Source organism: Solanum stenotomum, chromosome 12 (assembly GCF_019186545.1).
Source record: "Solanum stenotomum isolate F172 chromosome 12, ASM1918654v1, whole genome shotgun sequence".
In the NCBI taxonomy this organism is placed as follows: domain Eukaryota; kingdom Viridiplantae; phylum Streptophyta; class Magnoliopsida; order Solanales; family Solanaceae; genus Solanum; species Solanum stenotomum.
This window is the reverse complement of record NC_064293.1, coordinates 15,754,744-15,772,580: the sequence shown is the minus strand read 5'-3', so window position 1 is coordinate 15,772,580 and position 17,837 is coordinate 15,754,744. Positions and strand designations below refer to the sequence as shown.

At 35.8% G+C, this 17,837-nt stretch overlaps 1 protein-coding gene and 1 long non-coding RNA gene across 2 annotated transcripts; both read left to right on the top strand.

Annotated features, from left to right (window-relative positions):
* Window positions 1-262: 262 nt before the first annotated feature.
* Window positions 263-6,898, top strand: LOC125849317 (protein EARLY-RESPONSIVE TO DEHYDRATION 7, chloroplastic-like). Its single transcript, XM_049529384.1, is given in 5 exon segments — window positions 263-1,209; window positions 3,062-3,228; window positions 5,798-5,882; window positions 6,263-6,285; window positions 6,288-6,898. Coding segments are annotated over 5 exon segments (1,356 nt in total). The 5' UTR covers window positions 263-304; the 3' UTR covers window positions 6,464-6,898.
* An 8,254-nt stretch (window positions 6,899-15,152) lies between these two features.
* Window positions 15,153-17,120, top strand: LOC125849354 (uncharacterized). The gene is made up of 3 exons (XR_007444612.1): window positions 15,153-15,279; window positions 15,741-15,818; window positions 17,001-17,120. It is a non-coding gene; the product is annotated as an uncharacterized LOC125849354 (long non-coding RNA).
* The last annotated feature ends 717 nt before the right edge of the window (window positions 17,121-17,837 follow it).

The following is a 17,837-nucleotide window of genomic DNA, read 5'->3' as shown; positions in this document are numbered from 1 at the left end:
ACCTTCAAGGACTTTTATGGATCAAGCTTATAAGCCCTAGTTTTAAATGGGCTTGAAAAACTATATTCCAACCCTACCCAAATAACGAGTTGGGTTGGGTAAGCCATCGCAAATTCTATTCCGAAATTATGATATTATATTCTCTCGAAAACATATAGCGGGAAATTCCCAAGACAGTTAATTTGGCCAACTACCAATGACGCGTACTTTTACGCGTTTGGCCAATAAGTACCTTTTCTCTTTATTTATTTTTTTCTCGGAAAATTTCATCTTCAACTTCACTTTGATCATTCTTCCTACTTCAATGGCTTCCAAAAACCCTAATTCCTCTTCAATGTATCCACAAGTAGCAGTTGACCAAAATGCCCCTTTCCCTTCATCTTCCTCTCGCCAAAACCTTTATCCAACCATTGACATGAACGACCTTGTAGAAAATCTCTTCCCTCAAAATGACCAAACTGCCCCTGAAGAACAGCATTATTCACCATCTGCCCCTCCTGAAATCCTTGAAGAAACCCTTCTCGTTATCCCCGGTTCCATTCTTCACTTGATTGACAAGCACTATTCCGTTGAACTCGCCACCGGCGATTTATTCCTACATCGTCTCCGACAAGGGAACAATATCGTCGCAGTACTTGTTCGTGTTGGAAATGAAATCCAGTGGCCGTTGACTAAGGACCTCGCCGCGGTAAAGCTCGATGATTCGCATTACTTTTTCTCATTTCAAGCTCCCAAAGACGATGAGTTGGATAAAGAATCATCAGTCAGTGACACGGCCAATGACTCGTTGAATTATGGTTTGACGATTGCTTCCAAAGGACAGAACAAGTTATTGAAGGAGTTGGATGGCATTTTGGAAAATTACAGTAACTTTGCAATGCAGAAAGTGGAGGAGAAGGCCGCGGCAGCATTAGGTGGACCAGTGGCGAAGGAGTTGTCACCGGCGGATTTAAAGTCGGAGAAGAAGAAGGAGGTGTTGGAAGAGAGATGTGCGGCGTATTGGACCACATTGGCGCCCAATGTGGAGGAGTACAATGCGACTGCGGCAAAGTTAGTTGCTTCAGGCTCAGGACACTTGATAAAGGGGATTTTGTGGTGTGGAGATGTTACTACAGATAGATTGAAGTGGGGGAATGAGGTTCTGAAGAATAGATTTAAGACAGGTTCGAAGACTGAGGTCAGTCCTGAGACGTTGAAGAGGATCAAAAGGTATGTCCTTTCTAGGATTTTGGCTGGCTCGATGATTAGCTAAATATCTTGACTGTTTTGCAAAGTAAGATCAAGTATAGTGAGACTACCTGTTGAATTCTTAATGGGCTATGTAGGTAGAATGTGAAGGAAGTACTTCTGTTTGTTCTCTTCAAATGGGAAAGCAGGCAAATTGAAGTAGAAGAGATTTTTTGTTTCCCCACATTAATACATGACTGCCTGTTGTATTTCAACGATTGGGATGAGTCAATGTCAATTGAAGGTGTGATTGTGAAAGTGTTGAATTTAGAAAAATTTAGCCTTTTTCTTTCGTGCACACAAGGCTTTCTCTTTTGTTTTCTTGTGACAAACTTTCATTGAGTGATAGGATATTGGTGGAAGAGATGGTTGCTTGATATTAGGTCATTTGGAGTGAAATTTCTATTTAGTCATTACAAGGTAATATCGACTATGGCTCATTTATATATCACTTGACTAATTTACCAAGGTAGGGGTAAGTACTGTGTACACATGACCCTCCTCAAACCCCACATATGGGATTACATTGAATATAGAACAACAAATACGAGGATACAATGGTTTCTAAGTTTTTGAATGTGGAAAGAAGGGGATGCAATAATCCACTTGCCAGAATAGGATGATGTGAAATGTTTGTGGTGTTTAGAGATTTTGCTAATCCAAGTTAACTGTTGGGCTATGAAAGTTTATGTATGACTTTGTTAACTGTTTTGGCTATAATGTATTAAAACTGACCCTTCGGAGTGGCCCAGTGGTTTGGGATTGGGACTTCCATGTTGGAGGTCTCAAGTTCGAAACCCCTTGCCAGCGAAAGCAAGGGGTTTGCCTTCTGGGTCGAGCTCGTCGCACCGGGCTTGCCTAGTGCGGGTTACCTCTCCTATGTGGTTTGAGAGGTATTGCATAGGAGCGGGGATTTTACCCTGTGCGCACCCAAAGGGTAGCGGCTGCAGGTTTCCCTTGTCATAAAAAAAATAATGTGTTAAAACTGTTATTCAGTTTTAATAATGTGTCCTTAAAGTCCATCTATCGGACCAAGATAATTTTGGTTCATCTGAGTGTGACTAGTTTCTATTACTGATGATATTCCTTGTTACTACAAATGCCTATAAATTCTAAAATCTGGTATACTTAAACTGTAGCATTAGAAACTACCATGTTAGATTTTAATGGTAAGTATGGAAATAAGCAGCTCAAAAAGTTTTCTTTCGTCAATTTCCACTCCCAGAAAGGGAAATTATCATATGCCTGCTTTGATTGGTTGTTTAAACCAAAATTACTTGCAAAGGAGGAGAGGCTATTCCATGTGCAGCAGATGTTTTTATTGTAACAGGAAGCAGGAAACAGTGCGCATTTGTTCCTACTTTGCAGTTCCTCAAGACAATGCTGGGAATTGTTTCTGAACATTATGGGTGTGTCTTTGGTTATACCACAGAAGATCAGTAATCTGTTGGAAGTTTGGCGAGCTCAAAGAGTCAAGAGAAGTGTGAAATAGATATGGAGGACTATTCCCATTTGCATATTTTGGACTGTTTGTCTGGAAAGACACAAGACATGCTTTGAGGGGAAAAGACCGCAGATTGCTAGAGTAAAAAATAGAAGTATCAAAGACTTGTTTTTGGTGTTATGACAGTCTAGATAGGATGGGACCAATATTTGGATTTTTTTTGGATATATTAGGGTTGGGGGGTGGGGGGGAGGTATATGTAGTATGAATGTGGTGGAGATGATGTAGCTTTGTCTTGTACTTGGTCCTGTACCATCTCGGTACCATATGGATAAAAGCTTTTACCCATTAAAAAAAAGACCGACTTATTTCTTCGAATGTTTTTTTCAGGGTTAAGCGAGTGACAAAAATGACGGAGAAAGTGGCAGTTGGAGTCCTATCTGGAGCTGTGAAGGTTTCAGGATTCTTTACTAGGTCCCTTGCAAATACCAAAGCAGGAAAAAAGTTCTTTAGCCTCCTACCAGGGGAAATGGTTCTTGCCACTCTTGATGGATTTAGTAAGTCACGTCTTTTGGTTTCTCTCTGTTCTGACCAATTTTGTGGAATTTGTATGTCTGTAAGTTCCGCTATTTGCTTTTCTGCCTTTTCTTCCCCAGCTGCTTCAGGTCACAAAAAAGAAATTCAACTGTAGCTTTGTAGCACCTATATTATCATTATCACAGTCAAATGGATTAGCTAAGATATCATGTTTAGACTGTATAGGGCCGTTCATAGCATCAAGGACATGTCTGATGGGAAAGGAATAAACCTTGATAGATTTTCTTAAAGTAAATCAACTAAGTTAAACTGAAAAAACATTTATTCATTATACAGTGTTACCATTCAGTAAAATAGCATATTCAGTGCATATACATCAGCAACAATGAGTGATATTATATTCTTTTCCTTTTTCTCCTAATTCTTCCTCTTTTCCTGTACTCAATAAGCGACTCATTCTTGAAACTTTCAAACAATAATTTAACCTTGTCGCCTAGAAAAAAAAGGTAAAATAAAATGACATGAGTAAAAAGAAAGCCTCTTGTAAAGTGCACTTGTTTTCATGAATAAAGAGTGCTGGGGAATTGTAGAGGAAACATATATAAAACAATCAGAAAATTAGTCGCATTTTCTTTGGGGGATAAGGTAGATAAATTATTGGGAAAATTCCTCTATGCAAGCATTATACCAAAAAGTAGAGACTCAGCTATAGAACATGTTTTTTTTTTTTTTTTTTGAGAATGGTAAAGTAACTCAGCTATAGAACATGTTTCTCTACAAAAGTTACACAATCATATATACAAGCAAGGGAACCAAAAATAAGTTATAAACAAGAGACTACCTCAAATATACAGTCATTTTTACTCCCTTCAAAAGCTTTCCTACTTCTCTCCTCCCATATAACCCATGTAAGAGCTAAGGGGGCAAATCAAACCAACAAGAGTTGGGGGTTTTTCGATCTTGGATTTTTCGGGTTTTTTTTTTGCAGGGTTTTCGGTATAGTCTCCGCAACACAAAACTTGTTACAATACTTCCAAATATAGTGTCACCAACCACAAAGATGATGAAAGCCCATAAAACAAGTACTATTAATAAGAGATAATGAAAATGAACATTGTTTGACTTGGGTTTTAATTGAGTTACTAGATGTTTATAGGCTATAATTCTATAAAAACTTATTGTACCATCAAAAATTGTAAGCTAAAACTTGAAGTAATATGTTAAGAAACATGAATTTTGAAAAAGTGTAACAAATACTTACAAATTATATTACACAATAAATGTTTAAAGTATAAGATATTTATAAAATTTGTATCAATATATCTGCTTTACTTGAGTCGAGGGTCTTTTGGAAACCGCCGCTCTACCTTCACAAGGTAGGGGTAAAGTTTGCATACATATCATCCTCCCCAGACTCCACTTGGGGGATTACACTGGGTATGTTGTATAAATATATTGTTCGTTTGATTTGGTTTCGCTTTGACTTTTTCTAGTTAAAACCAAATAAAATAATTATGGTCAGGTTTTTCTTTCCAACACCAAACCAAGTCAGACCAAATCACTAGTCAAGTTCTTTTCTCGGTTTATTGGATATCTTTGAACACCACTACTGGCTTTGGAGGCCTTGAGTTATTGATCTTTCAATTAAGGATTTCGGTTATAGTCTATTGTTTCGTTGGGTTTCTTATCGTATAATTCAACATTTAACTGTAACTCATTTTATTCACAAAGTTCCCCTTTTAGATTACCCCAGTGTGAATAAAACAGGTTCAATTTTCTAGTTTTGCTGTTTAGATATAGGTGATACAAGATTCAATCTTTATTTCAGTACCTTTCCCTTCCCATCTCTCCTTTTATTCTCTTTCTAAAGTCCATCAGAACTTTAAAATCTTTATCGCTCCCATTCCCCTCCTTTCCTTTCTCAGCTAATTGTTCAATTAAAAAATGAAACATGTCATCAATTTTCCTAGATTAGACATAGTATTACTGCTGCATGCTACAGGAATTTAGCAAAAATCGGCGCCGTGCACAATGGTGTAGTATGTAATGTTTGAATGGAGGAGAGTGCAGTATAATTCATTGATATAAGGGGGAATTTCTGCTCATTATATGTCTCTGGATTCTTGTGGTTGTTTTTAAATTTTTGTCCTGCATGGCAAGAATGAGTTGATCACCCATAGACGATTTAGGATATAATGACAAGGTTGGTCGAAGCACTTTTCTGCATGAAAAGAGGATCAAGTCAGCCCCATTCGGGCTGTCAAACAGACTACTTTGAGTAACTATTTTATGTTTGGGTCACTAGGGGCTCCTGCTTCCTCCCCCAACCCCTCTCACTCAGGATGCCAGGTGGCATAAGGGTGACAAGAACATAAACTTTATGCATCTTGCTTGTGTTTCAGTTTGAGTACAATATGTATATTGAGGACCCGAAAGATCATGTTTGGTGGTTTCAACACAAGTAAATGCACTGGTTCTCATAGCAATGCAATTTGTCTTTCACAGAAGTAGATGCAATTTATTTGTTTTTTGTTTACAAGTTAGTGACTTAATTTGGAAGAAGTCTAATGCAGATATTCTTGTTAATAGGCAGAATATGTGATGCCGTTGAAGTAGCTGGGAAGAATGTGATGTCTACATCAGGCACTGTGACAACTGAATTTGTTTCTCACAGGTGAAGCTTAGTTATCTTAGAGTTTTACATATCTGCAAAATTGCCAAAGAAAAACTTCTCTTCCTCCTCGCCTTTTTACTACTTTAGCATTGCTGACAGCTAGATTAATTGATCAGTTATCTTGGCTAGATATGTTTTTTTTCTGTTATTTACTAGAAACCAAAACTAGACATTCATATGGTAACAGACCTCCATCTTTCAATCGCAATACATTATCATTTATTTTTGTCACGTTCTCTTACTCTTCACGATAGTATGGGCATGAGGGAAGCACTCAACTAAGTGCTATTACACACTATCAGTGGGGTTATAGACTAAGACAAAGATATGAAGCTCTAATGGTTCAGTTCTGAATTAAAAGTGAAATTTGTGTTTTGTAGGTATGGAGAAGAAGCAGCTAAGGCAACCAGGAAGGGCTTGATGCTGCCGGGCATGCTTTTGGAACTGCCTGGGCTGTTTTTAAGATCAGAAAGGCACTGAACCCCAAAAGTGCCTTGAAGCCCACTGCCCTGGCCAAATCTGCTGCTAAAGCTGCTGCTACGGCTGCTGCAGCTGATAAGAAGGCTAAGAGTTCCAAGTAGTCACTTATTAGTGTGACCTTGTTTGACCTATCATCGCAGGTGACTCGAGATTACATGCATTGGCTCTGACCTCTTCATATTTTCGTGTATGTGTGTACATATACTAGTGAGAGCATCAACCGCCTGCTGTAAACTGTAGGTTTCCTTTCTTTTTTAAGATTAAGATTTGGTTATTTGTTATAGGGAATTAAATGAATCACTGAACTTGTAAACTGGTAGGTTTCCATTTTTTTTAACATTAAGATTTGGTTATTTGTTATAGTGAAATAGATGAATCGCTGGACTTGGTGTAAGTAACAATAGTTCACGTCAGTCATAGTTTAACAAGACTTCCATCTCCTCGGTGCTTCCATTCTAGTTCACATTGACCAGAAGTCATCAAATTGGCAAACTCTAATTTTCTTGGTGTTGTTGTTATAAATATGTAGTGTAGCAGATCAGTTAGCCTTGGTGGTATAATTACTTGTGGATGAAAACCCATAAGGAACTTATTCTTAGTGTTTCATGCATGCAGCTAACATCAATAGATTATTTTTTAAACAATGTGGTTTTATTTTCATGTATAAGACCTTTTAAGAAATATTTTCATAAAAAATAATTCTAAACCAAATTAAGAAACCACACTGTTAAAAGAAAACTGAAAGTACATTGATAGATAAAATTTAAAATCTTGCAAAGAAAATTGTAAGAATTGAGTTGTGTCAACTATGACCAATTCTTAAGCCAGAGATCTGTATAACCAATAAAAAAATCTTCGGAGAAAAGTGGGATAGAATCAACTTCATCTTCTTGTGGTGGTTCCGGAATGTAAGGAACCATTGTTTCTAGTACAGAGACAGCATATGCATCAAGTTGTTTGTGGTAAGTAGCAATGTCATAATTATGAGGACGAGTTTCTTGATGAACAGAGCCTTGAGGCAATTTTGATTCTTCTGTGACTAAACTAACTTGTCTGATGTTCCCATTCGAAATACTGTTTAACTGATCAGATGGAATTACATTAGCAGCACTGATTTGTCCCAAATCTTGAACAAAAGATTTCACAGTTTGTTGTGGTTGTGATGAAGAAATTGGGAGAACCTGAGAAGAAGAATTGACACTCCTTGTAATGCGACATACAACAAATTCCTCCTGAATACGACCACCTTTTATTAAGGCGTTTAGGAATTTATCACAAAGACGATATTCTTTCATAATCCAGATATGATTTTTTTCCTCAAAACGGAAAGTTTTCTTGAACCCAATCACTGATTTTTTCCAGTCATAAACTGGTTTACTAATGTCAATTCCTTTCCATGAGCCACCACCACCAACAATTCCCCTGTTGAAGTTCTTACCATTCCCCTTTTTTTTCTTTAACTGAGTAAAAACATGATATTCAGTAGTAGTAGTAGTAGTGGTAGTATCGAATAACTGAGAAGGTTTATTATTGCCATACAAGTCGACAAATTGAATTTGAACAGAAACACCATTAACAAATTTAAGAAGAGAGATCATGAGTTGTTCATCATTAATATTCATCTCCATATTTTAGTTTTCGTAGAAAGACTTCAACTTATGTATATAATATATATATAGAGAGAAACTAACGCTGAACTACTTCTATGATTCGGAACTGGGATAACTATTTTAGGTAACTTTTTTTTCTCTTTTAATATTTAAATATAAATATGAGACAATTAGGACTTTAATTATCTTTTACCAAAAATTGAAAGGATTCACAGTTGGTCTTGGTTTTCGGTATCCTATTTTCGACAGGAGAGTATTTCCTCTCATTAATTAGTTGGTGACTATGATAATTCTAGAGAAAATATATATACAACTTTTTCAATAAATTGAATTAGTGTTGAATAATATTTGTTGCTAAATTTATCTTTTTAATATATAGTTACCGTTAATTAATTTTATGCCCTTTTTTTTTTGTAATATAATAATACAGGAAGTAAAATTTTGATTATTTTAGTGCTTCGTGAAATAGATTACATCATAATGAACAAAGTTTGAGTGAGATACGTGGGATAAGAATAATAATGTTGGTGTTAACTAAGATAATATTATCTTAAGACGTATAGTATTTTATCGATAAGATGATCAATTAATTAGTTACTATCTCATATAGAAGGTAGAGAGAGATACCTTGTCTTTGAGTAAGCAAGCCTAATTTGGGACATGAATCAAAACCTTGAAACGACCATAATCTCAAACCCAAACTCACTTGTACAAACCAAATTGTGATAATATGCCTACACTGCTTGCACAGAAGAAGTTGAAAATGGCATTCAAAGAGCTTGAGAGAAAGGCTAACTGAGCTTTGATTGTTAAAGTTCAAGTATGACTCTTTTCCAATACCTAAAACCTCTAGTAGCACAAAATGCAAGAACCCCGGGGTCATGGTTTAGAGAGAATCAAAGATGGATGCAATATGAGCAAAGGCCAAAGTATGACAAATTAGGCAGTGATAATAACATGGGTGATGACGTTGAATAATCTCCAGATTCTACTGATCACTCTCGGTATCTATATTGGTGAGAGGCAACACGTACCTGGTGGAATAGTCGAGGTACGCATAGGCTGACATGAACACCACTAGTATAAAAGAATAATCTAAAGGTTGGTTTGCCACATGCATTTCAGGCAGGGACAGATTTCACCAATGTGTGAACACATGCATTTGAGTCGATACATAATAATCAAGCCAAAGATACTGATGAGATGCACCATATGTTACCTTGAGAGACAGTGAAACATAGTGGCTTCGTTGTGGTCCAGGCAGCCACACTAGAAGGAAGATTTAGTTTTGACTTGATGTATATATAGAATTCATCGAAAACCTGGTAATGTAGATTTACTGAAGAGCGGATATCATAGGTAAAACCTTTCTGACAGAGTACTGTTGATCAAAGTGGTTGATTAATTTTCTGAAGAGTGGATATCATAGGCACAAGGCCGAATATAATGTTACCCGTGCCCAGAAACATACATCCAAACCAACAATCAGAAGAAGATGTCTCGAAGGCCTTTTCGTTGAAGCAAGTGATTCTGATTCAGATAACCCTGAAAAACCTCAGCAACATGGTTGCCATGTTGGTGGTATGGAGAAGAGAGATAACAATATCGACATTCTTTGAAACTAATAAATGTTAACATATCATTTTATACATATGCAATATCTCCTGAAAGCAATTGTAACAGAGATGCAAATGATCAATAAATCATGATATCCATGAGATGTTCTTCTCTATTTCCTAGTTTTGATGTGCATTAGCGTATATAGTACATGTGAAGGATGTTAATTGCTCAGGCGCCATTTATGACCTGCCACGGCACAATATCTACACCATTTCCTACCCCCTTAATCTCATGAATAGTTGTTTTCATTGTCATTTGCCTTCCCTCGACAACTCATTTGCTGATGAGTGATGACTAATAATCGTGGAATCAAATTCATGAGGAAGAACACATTAAACAAGTAATGTTGAACTAACAAAAGGAACATCAAAGTCTACATTGTGGAACACGTATCGCATGGAATTAGTGAAGGTGTGAATACGACACCACAATTATAAAAAAAAAAACAATTTGACTTCAGAAACCACAAAGTAAAGGACTGGTGTAAAAGAAAACTGAAATGCATTGACAGATAAAAACAATTAAAAACATATACAATTCTTCAAAGAATGAGCTGTATCTACCATCACAGATTACTCTAACTCCACAGATTTGTATGACCAATATAAAAATCTTCGCAGAAAAGTGGGATTGGATCATCATCTTCTGGAAGTTCTGGAATGTAAGGAACCATTGTTTCGAGTACAGAGGCAGCATACGCATCAAGTTCTTTGTGGTAAGTAGCAATGTCATAATCCGGATGAGTTTCCACAGGAACAGAGCATTCTTCTACTTCTTTTGCAGCAGGCACATTTGATTCTTTTGCGACGAAACTAACAGAGGGAGTTTCTTGATGAACCACTGGAACAGAGCATTCTTCTTCAAATGCGGCGAAACTAACAGAGGGAGTTTCTTGATGCACCACAGGAACAGAGCATGCTTCTTCAATTGCGGCGAAACTAACAGAGGGAGTTTCTTGATGAACCACAGGAACAGAGCATTCTTTTTGTATTGCAGCAGGCAACTGGGTCACGTTTGATTCTTTTGCAGGTAAACTAACTGGACTAATGTGCCCATTCAAAATACTGTTTAACTCATCAGATGGAATTGCACTGGATTTCACAGTTTCTTGACATTGTATGAACAACTGCCAAGAAAATTCTCTGAATTGACTTTCCTCCTAATGCTACATACAACAAAATCCTCATATCGAATTTTACCATGTAGTCTCAAGTCCTCCAGTATTGTATCACTAACGCGATATTCTTTCATAATCCAGACATGATTATTTTCCTTAAAACGGAAAGTTTTCTTGAACCCAATCACTGATCTTTTCCAGTCATAAACTGGTTTACTAATGTCAATTCCTTTCCATGAGCCGCCACCACCAACAATTCCCCTGTTGAAGTTCTTACCATTCCTATTTTTTTTCTTTAACTGAGTAAAGACATGATGATGATCAGTAGTAGTCGTATCGAATAGCTGAGATGGCTTCTTGTTCCCATACAAGTCTACAAGTCGAATTTGGTCGCATTCAACAGGCATACCAGTAACAAAATTGATAAGATACTTCAGGAGTCCTTCATCATCAAAATTCATCCCCATATTTTATCGAAAAAAAAGAAACAGAGGAAGAAGAAGAAGAGAGCGCGAGTGAGTAAGGATATTATAGAATGAAAATTAACAAGAAACGCTGAACAATTCACACATAATATATAGTTACGGTTGAGTAATTTTGTGCTGAAAATTAACAAGAAACGCTTCAGGAATCCTTACCTATGTATGTTGATGGTACTCTTAAATGAGCTTTCAAAAAATATTGAGTGTTTGAAGTAGGAATTTAAAATGATTGAGATCTTTCTTGGTAAGATAAAATAATTTCTTGGACTACACATTGAGAATTTGATAAATAGAATGTTTATCCATCAATTAATATATGTACACTGAAAATGTTTTAAAGCGTTTTTACATGGACAAATCACGTCCATTAAATACACAAATGATTGTAAAATCGCTTGATATTAAATAAAAATTCATTATGACCTCAAGAAAAGAATAAAAAGCTTCTTGGTGAAGAAACTTCATATCTCAGTGCTATTGAGACATTAGTGTACCTTGCCAACAATACCAGGTCATATATTTGTTTTAGAGTAAGTTTATTGGTGTGATTTAGCTTCTCTCCAACAAGAAGACATTGAAAAAGTATTAAGAATATATTTAGACATTTTTGAGGAACAATTGATATGAGATTGTTTTATTCTTATGAATTTAAGTCAGAGATGATTAATTATGTAGATGTGAGATATTTATCTAACCTAGATAAAATCTGATCTCAGACAAACTATTTATTTTTATATGGAGGTACATTTATATCATGATGTTCGATGAAACAAATAATAATTGTCATTTCTTCAAAGTATGTAGAGATAATAGTTATTTCAAGGCAATATCACACAAAAGGACCATTAACTTGGCTTCAAATTTTAACTTTGACCTTAAATTTTCAAAGTGCATAAAGAGGCACTTGTACTATCCAACTCTTAAATAAAAAAAACACTCGAATGTCACCTGACAAAACACGTGATATGCACTCAATTTGCGAGTGTCAGGAGTAAATATCGAGGCCCACAACAGTTAAAAAATATGCTGAAATGACAATTATACCCTTAATGAATCCCTTTTATATATATCTTTGTATTTTCAAGTCAAAATCCCATTTTTTTTCTTTTCTTTCGGATCAAGCTTTTTCTCTCTTTGGCACGATTTTTGCTCGTTTTTAGTGCAAATGGCTTCTAATTTATTTTGTCATTATGCAAAAAGAGCTATAATGAAGATTTCTTGATCTGCAAACAATTCAAGTCGTTGGTCTGCAAACAATCCAAATTTAAGTAAAGATTCTACCTTCTATCAAAAATAAACTTTCAAAAGTGCAAAATTAAACATTCCTGGACTAAACTGAGGAAGATGAACAGATAAACATCAGAGTATATGAACTTTTAGCACAAATCTTGAACGATTTTCCCCTTGATTCACGAGTTTTGTTGTAAATCCCCAACTAGAGTTTCGCGATTTGGAGAGAGAAACAAGGTAAAATGGAAGAATCTTTCACCCTATACAAGTGTATTCATTTGAATATTAATTTTGTTTTTATTTTTAATTCTAATATTTGTGTGTAATTTTTTTTATTAGTTGGCAGTCATTGAGTGGCTCACTAATCCATGTTGGAGCGTCAACATTTCACGCATTTGGGTTGCAATATTCAAGTGTTTTTTATTGGATTAATTACTTGAGTGGATCCTTTTTAAAAAATAATTACTTATTTTAGATATACTCTTTAATTATTATTATTATTTATAGCAATATATAACAATACTATATATTTTATTAGATTTTTCTCTCTCTCGCCTCTTTCTCTTTTTTCTCTCTCAGTTTTTTTAATTTCTCTCTTTCTCGCTCCTTTCTTTTTGTTGCTCTTTCTCTCTTACTTTCTTTTTGTTGTCTTTTCTTTCTTGCTTTCTTTTTGCTGCTCTTTCTCTCTCTTTCTGTTGCTTTTTTTTTTCCTTTTGTTTCTCTCTCACTTTCTTTCGTAGAGTAGTCAATGATTCGTAAAATGAATAAAATTTGTATCAATAATTAATTAATTAGACAAATAATTTAATCGTAACAAATGAAGAGACATAATAAATTGCAAAATGAATTAAACTTGAATTAAAAATGTATTACACACATATTAAAGTTGAATTAGAAGAGAACTAAACATGAATGCAAAATGTAGCAAACGAAAGAACATTTTATGATCTGTAAACTGAATGAATTTGTATCAATAATGAATTTAACAAGTAATAGAATCGTAACAAATCAACCAATAAATTGCAAAATGAATTAAAATTGTATTTAAAAGTGTATTGCACAAATATTAAAGTTGCATTGGAAGAGAGAATTAAGCATGAATAAAAAAACGTAACTAATGAAAGACTAGATCTATAGAGTAAATTAAACTTATATTAATAATGAATTAAACAAGTAATCCAATAGTAACAAATAAATCAAAAAATTGCAAAATAAATTAAATTGCTTTAAAATTGTATCACACAATATTAAAGTTGAATTAGAAGAGAGAATTAAGAATGAATGAAAAACGTAACTAACAAAAGACAAGACAACAACCTATAAATTGAATTAAACTCATATTATTCATGAATAAAACTTATATCATATGTATCTTATAAATTATTTTTGCTTTTATCACTAAGAAAATAAGCGATGGTTGCAATATGTATTAAAAATATATTGTGCATGTCTTATAAATGTATTATTAGTGTGCTACCTAAATTATTCTTGTTGGTATCCGTAAGAAATGAGTGAAGTGTGCACTACGTATTATAAATGTATTATTCATGAATAAAACATGTATTATATGTTTCTTATAAATTACTTTTGGTTTGTATCACTAAGAACGTGATTGATGTTTGCAATATGTATTAAAAATGTATCGTGCATGTATTATAAATGTATTATAAACGTGTTACCTAAATTATTTTAGCTGATATCATTAAAAATGGAGTGAGGTTTCCAATATGTATTATAAATGTAGGATGTATTGTTCATGATTTTAATACAATTATGAAATATATCTAATACAACTTTAATACAAACGCGATATAATTCCGTAAACTTCATCCTTTTAGAGCTTCAATCCAATATTTTTCCTAAAATCAATTCTAAACTTAACCAAACCCTCTTAAAATTGAGATATAAACTACAAACGATATTTTTAATTATTTGTAGGAACAACCTATCCAAATTAATCGCAAACGAAAGAGCAGTCAATAATTCGTAGACTGAATAAAACTTGTATCGATAATTAATTAGACAAGAGTAATGACCCTCTTGGTCATTTCTGTGTCTTGCCTTCTTTGTGTCGTTTAGAGCGTTCCTATAGCGACCCCAAGTCATTTGCTGGGACTGACAGTTCGGTCACCTGGTCGTTCGTTTGGTCTTGGTGCGAGTTTTTGTGTTTTGGAGCTTATGAACCTTGAACGATCATTTTCGATCAAAAGTTCAAGAAGATGACATCGGAATCCAATTCTGACGATTCCATCAGCTCCGGAAGGGTCATTTTAGACTAGTAGCATGGTCGTCATGACTCCCGAGGTTTTCAGTGTGTGTCGGTGCGATTAGGCGTTTTAACTTTAAGTTTAAGCCTAAGTTTGACTTTGGTCAACATTCTGAGTAAACGCGCTCAGATGAGAATTCCGTCAGCGTGGTTAGCTCCGAAATGTCGAGTTTGGTCTAGATTGACCCTTCTTTTGTGTCTGGAGGTTTTCGATATCTTTCGAGCCCTTTTGTGGGTTTTGACTTAAAATGACTTTTGGAAGTGGGACCCACTTTTTATAGAAATGACCTCTGATGGAAATTTCGACTGCACCGTTGAGTCTGGAATATCAAATTTGGTATGGTTGCATATCTCGTTTGCGTGCACGGGGTTCCAAACGAGTTCGGAGGACCCCGTCGGAGTTTTTAGTTTTTGGGAAATTGCAGATTTTCTGCAATAAATGCAGAAAAACAGCAACATATTTCCAAACTTCAAACCCTCATAACTCTCTCATCTTTCAACCGATTTGGGCGATTCAAAAGGCAAAGTTGTGAGATTTTTTGAGGACAACGTGTTGGTGAGCTCGGATAGTGATTTGGAGTCCCCGTTTGAGGTAATTTTCGAAAAATACCTGCTGCCACACCCCTTTTTGTGAGCTTGATTTTGGAAATTTTTTAGACTTGTTTTCTCAGCCATTCTAGGTCCGATTTCAGTGATTTTTGAGGCTATCTTGAGTGGTTTTTCAAGGAGAACATTGTGGTGTTGTCAGATTTTACGGTAGATCTCCCGTTTTTGGTAAATACACTGATTCAACTGCTGTCCCATTTCTAATTTTTGAGAAAATTTGGGTTTTAGTTGCATGTTGATATTGTGTTGTTCCCGAGCCCCGAATTGTGTCCCATTTTGGGACATGAGCTGGGGGAAATGGTTAGGACCCACTTTTGGGGTTAATTTCGGAATTTTCTGCGCGGGTCCCACGATTCCCGTTTTGACTCCAAAAATTGACCCGTCTCCGTTTGTTGTGATTTTGGTGTCTAAATGACCGTATTAACATTGTGACTCTATTTTTGATAGCGGGGCAGCGTTTCGAGACCGTTCGGAAAGGGAAAGCTCTGAAGGAGTGATTTTAGAGCGCGTGTGATCGGCCTACAGGTAGGCTACGGTTTTTCCTCTCTTAGATTGAGCTTGAGAATGTGAATGCATGTTGATTAGTTGGGATTTGGGTTGGGTAGTTATTGAATCTTGCATAGGTGTTAAGAAATCATGTTTTCGACCTATTTCGGGAATTATCGGATAGCTGTGAGCATGCTTTGTGTTATTAAGGGACCCTCCTCGCTATATAGAGTGCTTGCATGCTTAATTATTGTTTATTTGAAGCATGTTGGGCCTTAGTTTAGGTTTGACTAGGGCTTGCCTTAGAAATACATGATTCGGATCCGATAGGCCTTAGTTTTGCCCTGACATCGCTCGACCGGCTTAGATCCCTGTAGACTGGTGTAGCAGACTTGAGTCTGATAGTTTGGGCCTTAGTTAGGCGATACTCTTTCTCCGACTATAGTTATCCTTATTTTCCCCGATGTTACGGCTTCACGAGTTACATCGGCGACACTAGTTCTACTTCTCGGTTTGAATTTGATTTTTGATTTGGTTCAAGGACTTACAATGATTGGATAAGTATGGACGGCGTTCCACGGACATTTATGAGTGTGGATCGATTAGGACTTTTTCAGCAGCTACATTGGCACCTTTATAGAGCATCCAGTTTAAGGTCCGACCTCTTTTGCCCAGACACTTATATAGAGCATCCGGTTAGAGTTCCGGCCTCTATTGCTCAGATACCTATACAGAGCATCCGGTTAGAGTTCCGGCCTCATACTTGATACTTGTGATTGGTTACTTAGGTACTTCTGGTGAGCATCCAGTTCGAGGTCCGGCCTTCGTACTGTCAGATTCTACTAATTAGGGTTGAGGTTCTGGTTCGATGTTCTTCGTTCTTGGGTTCTTTTATGCAATTCTCTTTAGTTATAGTTATTCTATGTACTCGTCGAGCTTATGGGGGTCCGTTCAGGTTTTTATTTAACTTGCGCACGAGTGTACCTTCTGGGCTTATGGGGGTCCAGTTAGGTGTAGTTAGCTTATAGATTACTTTAGTTAGTTCTTTGTACACTCGTGTGCATTCCATTGTTACTAAGATTTCCGCTCTTGACCCTCGGTTTGTATTATTCCTTCTTTTCATATTGCCTTTACTTTTCAAGTTCAATCGGCCTATGATGCCTACTGGGTACCTATTGTTTTGGTACTCATGCTACGCTCTGCATCTATTTCGTGATACAGGTCCGGGCACTAGTAGCTAGCGTTGATCGAGCTTGGAGCAGGCTGATCCGGAGATGGGAGTGAGCACACGACGTTTTGTACTATTTCAGTCTCCATCTGTATATATAGACTTGTCTTTTACCTTTTGAGACAGTCCAGTCTTTGTTGTCCACTTTTGGGACTTGTACTCATTTTGTTAGTAGCTCTGTACTAGTGACTTCCAGGTTCTGGGAGGGATCTTTATTTGTATATATGTTTTTGGTTTGTTTCCGCCTATTTATATTGTTATTTGCCTACTCTTGTTTAGTTTCTACCCTCAGACCCATTACTTGTTGTTCCGGGTTACGGGTTGGCTTACCTACTGGTGGGTTATAGTAGGTGCCATCATGACTTGAAAAATCGGGTCGTGACAACAAGTAATCTAATTGTAACAGATGAAGAACCATAATAAACTGTCAAATGAATTAAACTTGAATAAAAAATGTATTACACACATATTACAGTTGAATTAGAAGCAAATTAAACATGAATGCAAAATGTAGCAAACGAAAGAGCATTATGTGATTTGTAAACTGAATATAACTTGTATCTATAATGAATTAAACAAGTAATTCAATCATAACAAATCAACCAATAAACTGCAAAATGAATTAACTTGTATTAAAAGTGCATTACACAAATATTAAAGTTGAATTAAGCATGGATAAAAAATGTAACTAATGAAACACCAAACAATGATCAATAGAGTGAATTAAACTTATATCAATAATGAATTAAACAAGTAATCTAATAGTAACAAATAATAACCTACAAAATGAATTAAATTTGCATTAAAAGTGTATTACACAATATTAAAGT